This window comes from Scyliorhinus canicula, chromosome 4, assembly GCF_902713615.1.
Source record: "Scyliorhinus canicula chromosome 4, sScyCan1.1, whole genome shotgun sequence".
In the NCBI taxonomy this organism is placed as follows: domain Eukaryota; kingdom Metazoa; phylum Chordata; class Chondrichthyes; order Carcharhiniformes; family Scyliorhinidae; genus Scyliorhinus; species Scyliorhinus canicula.
In genome coordinates, this window is record NC_052149.1 from 156,920,780 (window position 1) to 156,938,120 (window position 17,341).

The window sequence follows — 17,341 nt, forward strand, 5'->3', positions numbered from 1 at the left end:
CAAGGAAGGATGTATTGGGGAAGGTGACTATTTGGTCAGAGAGATGGGTTTTAAGGAGTGTCTTGAAGGAGGAAAGTGGAGAGGTTTAGGGAGATAATTCTGGAGCTTGGGACACAGGTGGCTGAAGGCTTCCCAACCAAGGATGGAGCAATTAAGACTGTGGGTCCTGGAGTTGGAGGAATGTGGATAACTCAGAGTGTTGTAGGGCTGGAGTGAGTGCAGAGATGGGGAGGAGTCAGGCCTTGGATGGGAACCAGAATGAGAATTTTAAATTAAAGGGCCGTTTAACAAGGAACCAACCTAGATCAACGAGCACAGATGGTGAATTAATAGAATTTGATGCAGGTTAGGACACCAGCAGCAGAGTTTTGCATGACCTCCGTTCAGGGGTGCATTAGGATGGTCAAATTTTGAGGTAACAAAGGCATGAATGAGGGTTTCAGCAGCAGAAGAGTGGAGATTAATAATCTAACATAAATGGAAAAGGGCAGTCTTAGTAATAACAGATATATGGCTTAGAAACTGAGGTTACCAACAGGCTGGCTCAGCCTCAAACAGTTGCCAGGGAGAAAGGTGGAGCTGGTGGCAACAGTGTGGACGTTTGTGCGGGGACTGAAGAAAGTATCTTAGTTTTCTCAAAATTTAATTGGAGAAAATTTCTGCCCATCCAGGTTGTCTGGTAAGCACTCTGACAATTGAGGCAGTGAAGGGATTAAAAGAGGTGGTGGTCAGGAAGAGCTAGATGTTATTAGTGTGCATGTGGAAGCTGATGTATTTTTGGATGTTATCACCAAGGTTTAGTGTATAAATTAGATCCTGGAGAGATCCAAACATAGATCCATGGAAAACAGTAGTGGTAACTGTGTGGAAATGGCAAGAGAAACCATTGGTGGTGATTCTCTGACTACAATTGGAGAACAATGGAACCAGGGGAATGCCATCCTGCCCATGATGGGCATCTGATGATCTACAGAGATGACAAATAATTGATTGTGGTTCTAATTTATTTAAAAGTGTAGCTGCTTTGTGAAACAAAAAAAGGTCCTTCTAATGCCACTTAATTGAATTTCTGCTATATTATTGCCAACGTTCACTCTGAACTTGTCAGATTCCTATCAGGGTCACTGGTACAAAGATCAGTGTCTTTACTTTCTAACCTTGTATTTACCTAATGGTGACTCCAGATTTGTTAAATAATTAAACCTGCCATATGCAGAGTTGGTATCTCTATGTCTGTGAAGGCAATCATTTCATAACTGATATGTTGAAAGCTTGATGTACTATGTAAAACAGTGATTATAGATTCCACGGTGATTATTCTGGCACTGTTTATGCAATACTGTGAATCCAAATGCTGATTGAAGGCATCGTTCATACTCCAATTTCACCCCATTCCATCTATAAATTAGAGTAATTGTTTTCTTTACATTGTAGGTTTATGGTGACTAAAATACTTCCTTTTCTTTGATCTAGATTTCTGTTAAAGTGCACACTCAGTGGGAAGCTGGTATTGTCCAGGCAGAAGAAGCACTTTCCATGTCCCTTGAGGATAGGATGTCCAAATATTGCCTAATTAGCAAAGAATGCTTGCTTCTGATGTCTGGGGAAGAAAAGCTTGACAGTTCAAAACCCAAGGAGCTAACCCCTTCAGCTGTATCCAACAATCACCCCAATGAGTCTGAAGACTGCCATGCCACGTATGCAAACAGGAAAAGCAAAATGAGTACCAACTCCTCAAATAGGTGTTCTTCTGACTGTAAAATGAGAAAAAGAGTGAGAAGTAAGCTCTTAAAGCCCAGAGTTCCTATTAAAGAATCCGCACACTGCACATACGATACAAACAGTATGGTAAATAATGTGCAGGTGAATTCAGCAACTCTTATAAATGGTTTTGTAGAGACATCGAATGAGATCGTCACTGGAATAGAGACTTCATCCCCGAAATCCAACTGTATAGTTGAAAGTTCTTCACTATATAATAATGTCATAAGTACGTCAGAGATTGTTTCAGCTGCAACTGCTGTATTAAATTGGTCAGATGAAGGAATTTCTAAAGAACCATTTAATGTAGGAAATGGTCCAACTTCAATTGAATACAAGACAAAAGCTAGTTCTGAACATTATGGTGTCTGTAATGGAACTGGAGCTCAGTTTGAAGCCAACTGCCAGAACACTCAGGTTTGTGCAACATTTAAACATTAGTACAGTACTACATAAGTAATCTTAACAAATTTAATCTCTTTGAGCATTTCTGCAAACCAAGTCCCTCATTTTCTGGGTGTGCTGTACAAGCCAGGAAAATGTCCCTTTTAATCATTTGCCCTAATAATGGGTATACTGAAACCTTTCAGGCATGTTCCACCGTCATGAAATCATGACTGATCTATATCACCTGTTTTGTCGTCTTGATCCGTCGCACCGTGGCTAGTAAAGATCTATCACTCTCTGAATTAAATGCTTTTAAATGAACTAGCATCGACAGCTTTTTGCAGCAGAGAGATCCAAACTTTACGACTTCTAAGAAGTGTTTACTAACTCCTCTATTGAAAGTCCTGTCTCTGATTTTAGGGTTATGTTCTCTTCTAGGTTCCTGTACAAGGGCAATAAGTTTTTCCCTGTCAACTTGAGGAATTCCTTTCAAAATCCTAAAAGCCAGAATCAAATCGCTACTTCCCTTTCGGGAAATACCAACTGGGTTTAGTAATCTCTTCTTGTAATTTAATCCTTGGAGCCTTGGTAGCATTCTCAAATATCTGTGGTTCATTCCCTCTGAGGCCAATAAATCCTTTCTAAGGTGAGATGCCCAGATAGTACTCCACATTTTGTGAAACCAGGCCTTTTGAATTGCTGCGGCAAAAATCCTCCCCTCTTTATTGAATCGCAGAATGGTTTCCTTCTGCGTTGTAACTATTCAAAATGTTGACTGCTGGCTTTCTGTAAGAGTATTTCTGCTTGTTGGGTTAATTGGACATTTTGAATTCTCCCTCCATGTACCTGAACAGGCAGAGTGTGGTGACTAGGGGATTTTCACAGTAACGTCATGCAGTGTTAATGCAAATCTACGTGTGACACAAATAAAGATTATTACCATTATTGTTCTTTTTTCTCACCCCTCCCTCCATACCCCAACATCATCTTTTCAGGTGCTTATCCAATTTTCTTTGCCACAATTGAATAGTCTTCCCCACAATTTCAGACAGTGAATTCTAGAACCTAACAGATTGATGTGTTTTTAACAAAAACAATCTTCGTGTCAAGTTATTTATTTTGCTAACATCTTAAATCTGCATCCTCTTGGCAGATCTGTTCTCATCCTGTGAAATTGGCCCTCCCCAGTTTCATGTATTTACTCTAGATTTCTCCTTACTGTAGCTAACCCTATGATACTATGATCACTGTTCCCTGAAAGTTCCCTTATTGGCATTTGATGCACTTGACCCACCTCATTCCCCAGAACCAGATACAGGAATGCATCCTTCCACTTTGGAACAGAAATATGGTGATCAATAACATTTCTCTTGATTGCACTTTAGCAACCTTTCCTCTCTGACCTTTATACTATTATTTTTACCAGGGTATATTAGGATGATTGTGTCCCGTTATCACTACTATATAGTTTTTGCACCGTCGTGCAATTTCCTTGCAAGGTAGCTCTTTTATCTTTCCCATTAGTTGGTTACCTACACAATGTTCCAAATAATTTAATAATAATTCAAATGTTTCTTCACTCTAATCAAATAGATTCTGTCCTTTACCTCTCCGCATGGTAGTATTCTTCTTAAAACTGCGACCCCTTTCCTTTTTTACAAAATGATTTTATTCTCCATTTTCACATTTTCCTTAAATTTACACCCCACCAACGAGCAGTAAACGGTAACAGATACAAAGTCAATACCTTTAACATCAACAACGAACCCATCCTCCCACCACCCCAACCAATGGTCCACCTGGTCAATATATGCATCAAATAAAACAAACCCTCCCACAGTGGGAAAAAAAACAAAGGCGAAAAAGAGACATGAGTCCAGAATCGCCCATGGTCACCATTAACCTATAGAGTTCCCCCCCCACCCCTTAACGACACTCAATGCCATCCAACCTCCAAAAGAGTACCGTAAATGACACCCAAGAGTTGTAAACGCCCCCCCCCCCCCCCACTCCTCCCCTCCACTTCTGCTTGTAAACCCCCCCCCCCCAAATCTAGGTTTCTTCCTCCCCCGGCTAGACCCCTCGGACCCTGTTCTGCCAGGTTCCGATGGCCACAGGCCCCCCCTCCCACCCCCTCACCCCCATTCACTGGCCGGCTTAAACCAGCCAGCGTGGAGGACCCACCTGGGTCTCTTTCCCCCTTGCCCGGCCCCAGGAAAAACCCAGAAGTCACCGTTAGCATACACACCCACACCCCAAAGAACCCTCATTACGACTGAAATTCCCATTTCTTCCCTTGTCCAAATATATACAACGTTGGCTCCTATAGTCCATACACCAGCACGCAGTGAAACAAAAAAAAAAGAGAAAAAATACAGTCATGAGGCTACATCGGTACATGACCATTTCTCAATTCTGCCACAGTCCTTCTGCCTTCGCCAACTCCTCCGCTGCTTCTGCCGTCCCAAAATAAAAGTCCTTGAACTTGTAGGTCACCCTCAGCTTCGCTGGATATACAATGCCGCACTGCACCTTCCTAATGTACAGTGCCCTCTTCACCCGGTTGAAGGCAGCCTGCCTTCTCGCCAGCTCCACCGTAAAGTCCTCGTACACGCGTATACCAGCTCCAGCCCACTGCACCACCCGCTTCTGCTTAGCCCAGCACAGGACCGTCTCCTTCACACTGTACCTACGGAAGTATAGAGTCACTACTCTTGGCGGTTCACTCGCCTTTGGTACAGGCCTCCACGACCGATGAGCCCGATCCAGCTCAAATCGGGAGGGACCCTCCCCCAATAGCTTCGCCAACATCGTGGCAAAATACTCAGTCGGCCTCGGTCCTTCCACTCCTTCGGGCAGCCCCACAATCCTCAAATTCTGTCGCCTGGATCTGTTTTTCAGGTCTTCCATTTTGCCTCGCAGATCCTTGTTGATCTCCATCACCTTCCGCATCTCCTTCCCCATCGAGGTAAGTTGATCACTGTGCTGCAGTAATGTCTCTTCCACTTCCTTCAGCGCCTCGCCTTGCTCCCGCACCTCCACCACTGCACTTGCCACCGCCATCCTCATCGGGGTAATCGCCTCCTCCGCCAGCACTTCCAAAACCGACCCCATCTCCTTCCTCATTGCCTCCAAGTGTTTTGTAAACTGCCTTTCGACTTCCACGGCCATCACCGTAGTTATTACTTCAGCCGTAAGCAATGCAGCCTCCCCTGCTGCTCCAGCCTCCATTTTCTTTACTGACCCTGCGGTGATCTTTCCACTCCCCGACGGACTTTCAGCCGCTTTTTTCACGGCCGTTTTTTTTGCTGATCTTTGACATTTCCCCTCCCTGTGCTGTCTCCCGACTTTTGCTGCCTCCGCTGCCCTTAGGACCAGGCATTACCCCCTGACAATGCCGTTCCCGAATGGGAGCCCTCCAACGTGCGGCTGCCTCCCGCCTGCCTTCACCGGAAGTTTTCTTTCTTTCCTAATATTTATATTCCAGTCCTCTAGTTAGGCTAACATTCTATTTGCCTTTATGATTTTTATTTGTACCTGTTATATTTTGGTGTTTTATGTAAATGGATCCATGAATCTATTTGTGATTTATGTAAATGGATCAATGAATCTATTTGGACCTCCACTACTCCAAGCTTTTTACCATTTGAAAGAAATATTCTGATAATTTTTTAAATCCAGAATGGATGACCTCCTACTTGACTTCAAATCTGCCACAGTTTTCACCACTCTACCAGTGGCATAGAATCATTTACATCACAGAAGGTGGCCTTTTGGCTCATTCCTCTTTGTCACCGTATGCTCTTGTGTGCGCCACTTTGCTTCCAACCTTTGTATCATCGGTAAACAGTAGCAGTTGAGACTCTAGAATAGATCCTTCCAAGTCCTTTTCATCTAATTTGAGTACAACATTTGTTCAGCCTGCTGAAATCCACTAAAGCAATAATAAGGGTACTGTAATTGTGCTGCCTCCCTGGGTTAAAGAAAGGAAATTGTCCCTGGTTCTTTTTCCTTATCAACATCTAGAATATTTGTCAGAAGTATGGACATGGGTGAGAATATGACACTCACTCACTGTCTAGCTTTGCACAAAAACTATTCTAGTACCTCTTTAACACTTGCATTTTCGAACAGTGTGAAAAATTGTCGTGACATGACTTGTTCACAGAAAGCAGGACTGCACAACCCAGCCAATTATCATTCTGTTGACCTCGCAATCATTAGCAATGTGATGGAAGGAGTTGTCACACTCAACAACCTGTCTGGTTTGGAATCCACCAGGACCACTTGGTTCCAGACTTCATTTCAGCCTTGATCCAAATATAGACAAAGGAGCTGAATGAGATAAATAACTGCCTTCGACATCAAAGTAGCATTTGAGTGAGCATGGAACCAAGGAGCCCTAATGAAACTGAAGTTATTGAATAGGGGAAAATGTTCCACTGAATGGAATCCTACCTGACACAAAGCAAAATGACTGTTGCTTTTTGAGACCAATCATTTCAGCCTCGGACATCGCTCCAGAGTTTCTCATGGCAGTGTTCTAGTTCAGAGTACCTTCAGCTACTTCATAAATGATCTTCCTTCCATCACAAGGTCAGGATTGTCCCTGCTTGCTCTGTCTTGGTACTATCCCTTTGAGATCTACTTTTGTCTGATTAGTTCTCATAGAATCACAAAATTAACAGTGCAGAAGGAAGTCATTCAGCCCATTGAGTCTGCATTAGCCCTTGGAAAGAGCACCCTACTTAAGCCCACACCCCAGCCTATCCCTGTAACCCAGCAACACCACCTAACCTGGACACGAAGGGGCAATTTAACATGGCCAAGCCACCTAACCTGCGCACATCTTTGGACAGTGGGAGGAAATCGGTGCACCCAGAGGAAATCCACGCAGGCGGGAAGAAAGTGCAAACTACACACAGACAGCCACCTGAGGCCAGAATTGAACCGGGGTCCCTGGAGCTGAGGGGCAGCAGTGTGAACCACTGTGTCATGACCTCTTATTTTCAAATAAGAAAGAGCCTGACCACGTTCATTAGAACATAAATGGGAACAGTAGTAGACCATAAAGTTGTTTTGCCTCTCAATAAGATCATAGCTGATCTTCAAACTTGATTGCATTTTCCTGATTGATCATCTTAGTTCCCCTAGAATCCAAAAATCTGTTTTGGTCTTGAATATACTCAGTGAACATCCACAAATTCCAAAGATACACAATGAATGACAAAGTTCTTTTTCACCTCCTTTCTATATGACCCCTTTATCCTGAGACTATGCCACCTTGTTCTAGACACTCCAGTTAGCAGAAATGGCTGACCAGCCCCTTTGGGATCCTGTATGTTTCAATGAAATTATTTCTCATCCGTCTGAATTACAGAGCGTATAGACTCGCTCTAATCAACGTCTCATGGGACAGCCCTGTCATGCCAGGAGTCAATCTAATAAATTGTTCTCCAAGTCTGTTCTCACCCAAGTCCTGTACAATTGTAGCAAGACTTCCTTTACTCTTGTACTCTAACCCCCTTGCAATAACTACAGGCTAACTTTGTGTTTCATGTATGAGCACACACAAATTTCTCCCAGCAGCATCGACATTTAAAAGATTGTCACCATTTAAAAAAAAAAACAATTTTATTTGCAAGGCGAATAACCTTTCATTTCCCACATTATACTCCCATCTGCCATGTTCTTACCCAATTAATGAACCTATTTCCTGTTGCAGTCTCTTTTGTGTCCTCACTGCTTAACTATCCCACCTAACTTCGTATCATGAGCAATCTTGCATGCATTACTCTGGGTTACTTTATCCAATTCATTAATATTGATTGTAAATAGTTGAGGTCCCAATACTGATCCTTGCAGCACCCCACTAGTTGCAGCCTGCCAACTTGAAAAGTTCCCAGATGCTCTTATTTATTCTTACTCTCTACAGTTAATTGATCCCGTTATCCATGTTAAATTAGTCCGACTCCATGACCTCTTGTGCAACAGCTTTTTATGTCGCACTCTACTGAATTGTTTTTTTTTCCTGAAATCTAAATATACCAAATCCATTGGTTGTCCAGCTAGTTACATACTCTAACTCTAAACACTATTCCCCTTTTATAAAACATTGTTGACTGCTTAATCATAATTATGATTTTCTAAGAGACTTGTTAACGGCACTTCATGATGGGAGCAGTAATGTTACTGGGCTAGAAACCAAAGGCCCGGACTAATGCTGTAACGGCACGAGTTTAATTTCTACCAATGGAGCTGGTGCAATTTAAATTCTGTTAAGTAGTAAATCTAGAATATTTGTTTTAAAAAATGCTTGTCTTAATAATTAATGCTGATTATAAAGCTACCAGCCTTGCAAAAAAACATGCTGGTTCACTAATGCACAGCAGTGTGGTTGCTCTCCCAAATGGACTAGCAAGCCATCAATTATATCAAAAGCACTACAGAAAAACTTTTAAAAAAAAAAGAAAAAAACCAAATGAACCACCCAGCCTTTACCTAGGCACCTGAAAAAACAAAAGGGCATAATTTGCCAACCCAACTGCAAAGTTCTCTAACATCTGAAGACTTGTGCCTTCTCCCAAGTGCATGAATTTTACCAGGTCGCTCACCCACACCCCTGCCGTTGGTGGCTTCAAGTCCTGCCTGCGCAACCAGATCCATCTCCGTGTTATCAGGGAGGCAAAGACCAATACATCGGCGTCTCCACATCTGGACTACTGAACCTTCCGACGCTCCAAATATTGCCACCTCTGGGCCACCCCTACCCCCCAGAATCTCTTTTTTTTGGGAGTTTTTTATTTAACACAAATTTGTAACAGTTACAGAGAGAAAAATGGCCCTGTGCAAAGAGCCTTAACATAATGAAAACGAACAGTGGGAAAGAATAAACATGTTAATAAGGCACTTCCCCTGCCAGCTCTGTTTGCCCATACCACACGTGTTCAACTAAACTAAAGTGCCCCTAACACCCCCCCCAGGCGTCCCCTACCCCCCGAGGCCTGACCTACCAGGTCAGCCCTGCGCTTGGCCCTAGCCTGCCCCGCCCCACCTCCAACTCTCCCTGGTGCCCCCTGACCTACGCTAGCTACGCTGACCCCTGCCCTTGGCGCCTGCCTGTCTCCCGTCCGAGCGCTCGGGCCCTCTCCCCACACATCAGGGATCCATTAACCTAATTGCATCCCACCGTGCCCTTTCAAGTCCCGTAACCAGCCCCTAGCCCATCCCCCTATCAGAGGCCCCGATCTCACGCCAAAAGGTAGCAAGTGCAGGGCCCCCTTTGCAGGCCCCCCCCCCCCCCCCCCCCCCTTGTTGCAATCCCCCCCAAAAACACCCTAAACAGTGCGCCCTCCAGCCCCCACTCTCTGTCCAGGCTGAAAACAATCTTGGATAAAACATTACAGTACAGGATAGTTTAACAAACCGCCGCCACACAAAAGCTCTGAGAGTCCAAAGTCCTTTAGTTCAAGTCCAGCTTCTTCTTTTAATAAAAGTCCACACCTAATCAGAGCAAATTAGGTTAACAGACCGCCGCCACTGTACAGCACTGAAAGAACCAAGTGCCCATTAGTTCAAGTCCAGTTTCTTATCTTTAACCTGTTCTGGTGTCTCAAAATAGTAGTGGAGTTCCTCAAACGTAACCCAGAGCGTTGCAGGATACAGCATTCCAAACCTCACCTCCTTTTTGTAGAGGGCTGCCTTTACCTTGATGAATCCTGCACGACTCTTGGCCAGCTCCGTTTCCAAGTCCTGGTAAATGCGCACCTCGCAGTTCTCCCATCTGCTGCTCCTCTCCGCCGTGGCCCATCGCAGCACACGTTCCCTGTCAGCAAGCCGGTGAAAGCGGACCACCAAGGCCCTCGGTCGGTCGCCCGTCTTGGGCTTCCTTGCGGGGGCTCTATGTGCCCCATCCAACTCCAGGGGTTGAGGGAAGGCCTCCGGTCCCATCAGTGCCTCAAGCATACCCGTCACGTATGCGCCCACATCCGACCTCTCGCAGCCCTCGGGGAGGCCAATGATCCTTAAATTCTGCCTCCTGACTCTGTTCCCCAGCTCTTCAAGCTGCTCCTGCATCCTCCTCTGTCGGGCGTTCAGCTCCTTCACCTCGTGCTCCAACTCCGTTACCATGCCCGCCTGGCTGGAGAGCTTCGCCTCGACCTCCCTGAGCGCCTTCCCTTGGACCGCCTGTGTCTCGACCATTCGGTCCATCACCGCTCTCATCGGGTCCAGCGTGTCCCTCCTCAGCTCGGCGAAGCAGTTCTTGAAGAACTCCATCTGTTCCTCCCTTGGCCAGTGAGCCTCCGCTCCCCGGTCCACGCCGTCCGCCATGCTTGGCCGTCCGGTCTGTGGTCCCCGCTGCTCCCGCTTCGATCCTTGCCGCTCCACTCGACCACTTCTAGTCCATACCCCGGAAAGGAAGCCTCTTCCCTATCGTCTCCTCCTCCGATTCAGGCTGCCAGGTCCCAAAAAAGTCCGTTAAAAAAGGTCCGTTTGCCCATCGCGGGCGGGAGTGATCCGACCTGCGACCTGTCTCCTCGAGGGCGCCACCGGACACCCCCCCCCCCCCCCCAAGAATCTCTGACATGACATCAGAGAATCACTGCCAGAACCCCCTCAACCTTGGACACACCCAGAACACATGGAAGTGGTTCGCAGGACCTCCGCTCGCCACCCACACCTATCCCCTACCCCTGCCAAGAACCGGCTCATTTTCGCAACCATCATGTGGACCCTATGCACCACCTTAAACTGAGTAAGGCTTAACCTCATGCACGACGAGGATGCGTTTGCCGTCCGCAGGGTTCCTTCCACGGCCCAGCCCTCACCTTACTCAACTCATCTCATTTGCACTTAATCTCTTTCACCGGAGCGCCCTCTCTCTCAACTGTCCCATAAATGTCTGACACTCTTCCCTCCCCAATGTCATCCTCCAACAACAGCTTATAGAGCCAGAGGCGGTAGCCCCGGGAAGGGCGGTACCTCTCTTCTTCCAACATCCCTCACCTGCAAGTATCTGAAGCCATTACGCTGAAGAAACTCGGACATTTCCTCCAACTCTTCCAGGCCTGCAAAATTGTTCCTTATCAACAAGTCCCTGAAGTAGTCTATCCCCACCTGCTGCCACTCCTGAAACCTCTCATCCAGTCCTGCCGGCACAAACCTATGATTGTCACACATCGGCGCCCACAACGACATGCCCTCCAACTTGAACTGTTGCCTGCACAGATTCCAAACTCCCAACGCTAAGACCACCACATGGTCAACTATAGTGCCATCAAACTCTGCCCCCTACATCAGGCATTGTCAAACTCGGGGGCGCAACCCACAGGCGGGTGTCGGGAGGGTCGCGGAGCCGTCTATCCGCACGCAATAGCCGCAGCAGCCGGCTTTTAATAATGCCGGCTGCGAGCGGCCTTCAAAATGGCCAGGAACAGATTTTTTAAAAAATGCAGCTGCACTGCGCATGCGTGCCCGATCATCGGTGCGCATGCGCAAAACTATGCGCACCGATGTGCATGCGTGCCCGATCAATGCGGCTGCACTTTTTAAAAATGTGGTCGCAGCCTTTTTTTTTTAAATTCGGGGGGCCAAAGTGATCATTGCGGCCAAAGGGACCTAAAACCATTTCCTCCATTTTTGTCAGCAACAAGCAACGTAAGAGAAAATGATGGATCGCGCAGGTCGACTGGCATGGCTCGCGAAGGTCTGCCGGTTTGGGTCCCGAAGATTGGCCGGTTGGTAAAAATGGGTCCCCGGAAAAAAAGTTTGAAAAACACTGCCCCACATGACGTTGTCTCCAGCCTCCCCCAAACTGATTTCCCCCCCACCCCCTCCACTGCCCACTTCCTCCTCATTGTGATATTCGCCACCCAATAATAGTTCATCAAACTCAGCACAGCCAGCCCCCATGCCCCTCTCCAAAACCATCCTCCTCACCCGCATGATCTTTCCTGTCCTACAGGAAACTACAAAATGATCCCGTTTACCTTCCTAAAAACACTTGGGAATGAAGATGGGAGGTTCTGGCACATGAACATCAACCTGGCAGCACCATCATTTTAACCGTCTGCACATGCCCAGCCAGTGAAAGTGGCAACGCATCTCACCTCTTCATCCCCTCCATTCCCTCTACCAGTCCTGCCAAATACAATTTATGCAGCTACGCCCAGCTCTGTGCCACCTGAATTCCTAGATACAGGAACAGCAACTTCCCCAACCTCCTCTCCTGCCCTCTAGCGTTAATCAGGAACCCCTGATACCCCAAAAAACGACCAGATTCCTCCATGATCCTATCGAAGCTGCCCACCAGGTCCAAATGTATAAAAAAAGATCGTCTGCATACAATGAGACACTTGTGCTCGACCCCACCCCGCCCAATCCATCTCCAACCTCTCGGTGCCCTAAGTGTCATTACCAACAGTTCTATCGCCAGAGCAAAAAGCAATGGGGAGAGGGGGCACCCTTTGCTCGTCCCTCGGTGCAGCCCGAAATACCCGAGCTCGTCCTATTCATCTGGACACTAGCCATCGGTGTCCTGTACAGCAGCCAAAGCCAATCTACAAAACCCTGGCCAAACCCAAACCGAACCAACACTTACGACAGATAGGCCCACTCCACCTGATCAAACGCCTTCTTCGCATCCATTGCCACCACTACATCTGCTTCCTGCCCCTCCCAGGGCATCATAATGACATTGAGCAACCTTCCTCTCATTTGCCGACAGTTGCCACCTCTTCACAAACCCAGTCTGGTCCTCCCCTATCACCCCTTCCACATAATCCTCCATCTGCGACGCTAACACCTTCGCAAACAACTTCACGTCCACTCTTGGCAGTGATATCGGGTGGTACGACCACACGACTCCGGGCCCTTGTATTTCTTTAAAATCAGCAAAATTGACACCTGTGACAATGTGGGGAAAGCTCCCCCCTTCCCCTTGCTTCATTGTACATCCACATTAGCAGATGTCCCAGCTCCACACCATAACTCTGCTGGGAACTTATCTGGCCCTGAGGCCTTTCCTGCCTGCATCAATCCTACACCATCCATCACCTCAGCCCAATCAGGGCCCCCAACTCCTGCACCTTCTCCTCCTCCACCCTTGGAACTCCAACCTGTCCAAGAACTGTCTCATACCCTCATCCCCAGGCGGAGGCTTCGACTCATGCAACCTTCTCTAGAAGGTCACAAACACCCTATTCACACCTTCTAGGTCCAACACCACCTTGCCCCTTTCATCCCTCACCCTACCAATCTCCCTTGTCGCTTCCTGCTTCCTCAACTGGTCCGCCAACATCCTACTCTCCTTTTCCCCATACTCGTACACCATCCCTCTGACCCTCCATAATTCCTCAACCACCTTCCCTGTGGACAGCAACCCAGATTCCATCTGGAGCGCCTCCTTTAGTAGTCGCTCCTCTGGCGCAACCGAATACCTCTGATCCACCCTCAATCTCATCCACTAGCCTCGCTCTCTCCTCTTGTTTCACCCTCTCTCTATGTGCCAAGATCAAGATAAATTCCCCCTTGACTCTTGCCTTAAGTGCCTCCCACAACGTGGAGGCCGAGACCTTCCCTGTGTCCTTCCATTCCACACACCCTCAAATAGAAGCCCCAGCACTCCCCCATATCTGCTAACAAGCTACATCCATATCCAACCTCCACTGGCTGCTGGGCTTCATGGTCAAGACTAACTTTATAATTCTAAATTCATTAGCTGAATTTAAATTCCACTAACTGCCATGGTAGGATTTGAACTCCTGTCCCCAGAGCATTAGCCTGGGTCTAGTCTACTGAGATTATGACTACACCCTACACCACCATATCCCTGTTGAACTATAATTGATCAATTAATTTAGGTGAATCTAGTACTAGGAATTTTTTAAATCTAAAAATTAGAACAAGATCTTTCAGGAGTGAAATTAGGAAACACTTTACACAAAGGTTGGTAAAAGTTTGGAACTCTTTGGCAAATAGCTATTTATGCTAGATAAATATCAATTGTTAAAATTTTAAATCTGAGATGCAGTAAAATGGGTAGTAACTGCCTGGTTAAAATCTTCCAGCTTTGTGCCAGTGTAATGAAATTGCATTATCTGTGACTTTGCAACTCTGGAAGGTGATTACTTTTTGTGTCCAAGTGTGTCAGTCATTTTGAGGGGAAATAAAACTCTGGTAGCTCGTGCCTATTGGCAGTTTAAATGCTATGCTGTTTAGAAAATGAAAACGTTCCTCTTGTGTTGTGGCTTTCAGTTTAATGGAGGGATGATGATTGAGGATATTGATTCATTCTTCTAATTCCTTCTTCCACTGAACTCCAAATACTCAATGTCAACACAATTACAGAAGATCACTTTTCTACATGACTATTGCCTAATGAACGAGTTTGAGAGAATAGAGAAAAGGAACACCTGAAAAGCAAAAGTAAGCCCCAAATAAAATAGAAGCAGCCCTCTGGGAAAGGAGGGGGAAATAATTATTTTAACCCCACTTCCTGATATTCCTTCATTACTTTGCCTTGGTCCTCAAATTTGCAACTTACTCACTTGTGTTGTTTCCAAAAGAGAAACAAAATATTTACTTTTATTAAGTAACTGAAAGTTAGATACAGTTAAATCTGACTTTACTGAAACATTTTGAAAAGCTTAAAGCTGCCACTGTTGGTTCTGAAGAGTGTGTCCAGTCCATCACCGATCACCCTGGAAGAGTAAGATATGCAGAAATTTGAGCAACAGGTAAGGTATCCAAAAATTTGAGCAACAGGTTAAGTTTCACACTGCTACTACTTGGTAGCAACATGCTTGGTATTCGCGACTAACGGGATGCTGCCATCAGACAAAAAGAAGTTCTGCTTGTCACACGAATGAGTGATGTACTGTATGAATTTCAGTGCTGGTGTGATGCATGTATCAAAACAGCATGTCAGAATGGACAAAATACTGACTACTAACCAGCCCATATTCTCAAAACTCTCAAAACAGTGTCCAACGTTCGGAGTGATTCCATGATTGGACAACATTTGCTGAACAATTTTAAAAAAAAAATGTTTTTATTGGGTTTTATACATGGTATATTTACAAATGTACACACAAACTAAAAAGAAATAATAAAAAAAACCTAACAAAGGGAGAAAAAAAACCCAGCAAGTATATCCACAAAGAAGCAAGAAAAATTTCATTACACATGCCAGTAAGTGGGGAGGGGGCTATCATCCTCTTTTCTCCACCCCCCCGCCACCACCCATCTCTGTTTTTTAATATACAAAAAGCAAAACAAAACCGGGTGCAAGGGGTGGTGCCCCCGATGTCGCTTGCAACTCTTGGTCGGTTTTCTTTTTTGTTTTTGTCCATTTGCCTCCGTTTTGGCCGTCTGTTGTTCCTTCTTCCTGTTCTTTCTTTCTCTCTTTTTTGCCTTGTTGAGCTTGTTATGGTCATTGTCTTTTCCTGTGCTCTCCCCCCAGTTTGTGTTCCCTCCTGTTTCCTCTCTTCTAACTCCCCTCTGTTGTTCTTCTTCCCTTTTCCTTCCTCAATCCCTGTCTCTCTCTCCCCCTCCCGCCCCCTTCTCTGCTACTGTCCTTTTCTGCTGTGTTTGGCTCCATCCCTCTTGCTCTGTTGCACCTCACCCCTGGTCCTCCCACCCTTCCCTCTCTTCTATCATGTCTTGGCTACTTTCCCCTAGGTCTTGGCTACCTGTTTATTTGTTTGTTTGTTGGCCACAACGGGTCCCAGAACAGTTGGGTGAATGGCTCCCTTGTTTTGAGGAAGCCATTTTCCGGCTATCGATGGCGAATTTGATTTTCTCCATTTGGAGAAATTCCGGTAGGTCGAACAGCCAGTCTGCAGCTTTAGGTGGTGCTGCTGACTGCCAGCCGAGCAGGATTTTGTGGCGGGTGATCAGGAAGGCAAATGCAAGGGCGTCACCCTCCTCCCCATGAGGAGATCTGGCTGATCTGATACCCCGAAGACCGCCACTTTTGGGCATGGCTCCACCCTCATCCCCATCACTTTGGACATTGCTTCAAAGAAGGTTGTCCAGGACCCAGCAAGTCTGGGGCAATACCAGAACATGTGGGCATGGTTGTCTGGGTCTCCTTGGCACCATTCACATATGTTCTCCACCTCCGGGAAGAACCTACTCATTCGGATTCTTGTTAAGTTGGCTCTATGTCCCACTTATAGTTGCGTTAGGTTGAGTCTTGTGCACTTCACCCTAAGTTGAGGCAGCACGGTAGCACAGTGGGTGGCACTGTTGCTTCACAGCTCCAGAGTCCCAGGTTCGATTCCCAGCTTGGGTCACTGACTGTGCGGAGTCTGCATGTTCTCCCCATGTCTGCGTGGGTTTCTTCGGGTGCTCCGTTTTCTTCCCACAAGTCCCGAAAGGCATGCTGTTAGAGGTAATTTGGACATTCTGTATTCTCCCTCCATGTACCTGAACAGGCGCCGGAATGTGGCGACTAGGGACTTTTCACAGTAGCTTCATTGCAGTGTTAATATATACCTACTTGTGATAATAAAGATTATTATTATGTAGTGCTTTTCTCCAGAGTCCCCACCCTGTTTCAAGCCCCAAGTCTTCCTCCCACTTCCTCCTCGTCATGTCCAGTACAGTGTCAGCCCCCTCTATCAGTCACTCGTACATGTCGCTGCAGTTTTCTCTGTAGAGAATGTCTGCGTCCAGTAATTGTTCTAGTAGCGCCTGTTGCAGTGGTTGTGGGTACGTTCTTGTCTCCTTCTGCAGGAAGTTTTTAAGCTGCAGGTATCTAAGTTTGTTGCCCTGAGTTAGCTGGAATCTCTCTGTCAGTTCGTCCAGTGTTGTTTCCCTGCCGTTGTGTATAGGTCCCTGACTGTCAGTAACCCCCCCCCCCCAATCTGTCTCCACCTTTTAAAGGTGGTGTCCATGAGTGCTGGTACAAACCTATGGTGCAGATGGGGGCTTTTGCTAAACAATCGTGAAAGAGTTAGACTGCCAACCAGTTGTTCCGACTGCCAACCAGTTTTAAAAAAAAACATTTAGAGTACCTAATAATTTCTTTTCCAATTAAGTGGCAATTATTGTGTGACCAATCCACCTAACCTGCACATCTTTGGGGGTTAAACCCATGTAGGCATGGGGAGAATGTGCAAACTCCACATAGACCTTGACCCGTGGTGGAGATCGTATGCGGGTATTCAGCGCTGTAGGCAGCAGTGCT

The 17,341-nt window shown here is 46.2% G+C and overlaps 1 protein-coding gene across 8 annotated transcripts in view; it reads left to right on the top strand.

Annotated features, from left to right (window-relative positions):
* LOC119965109 (histone-lysine N-methyltransferase NSD2-like) overlaps positions 1-17,341 on the top strand; it is a 318,910-nt gene that overhangs the window by 84,947 nt on the left and 216,622 nt on the right. For all 8 annotated transcript variants that reach the window (XR_005460429.1, XM_038795422.1, XM_038795423.1 and 5 more), the window contains one exon: positions 1,474-2,178. Coding sequence is in view for 7 of the 8 variants with exons in the window: in XM_038795422.1 (XP_038651350.1) it covers positions 1,474-2,178 (705 nt within the window). In the remaining variant the exon portion in view is untranslated. The remainder of the gene's footprint in view (positions 1-1,473; positions 2,179-17,341) is intronic.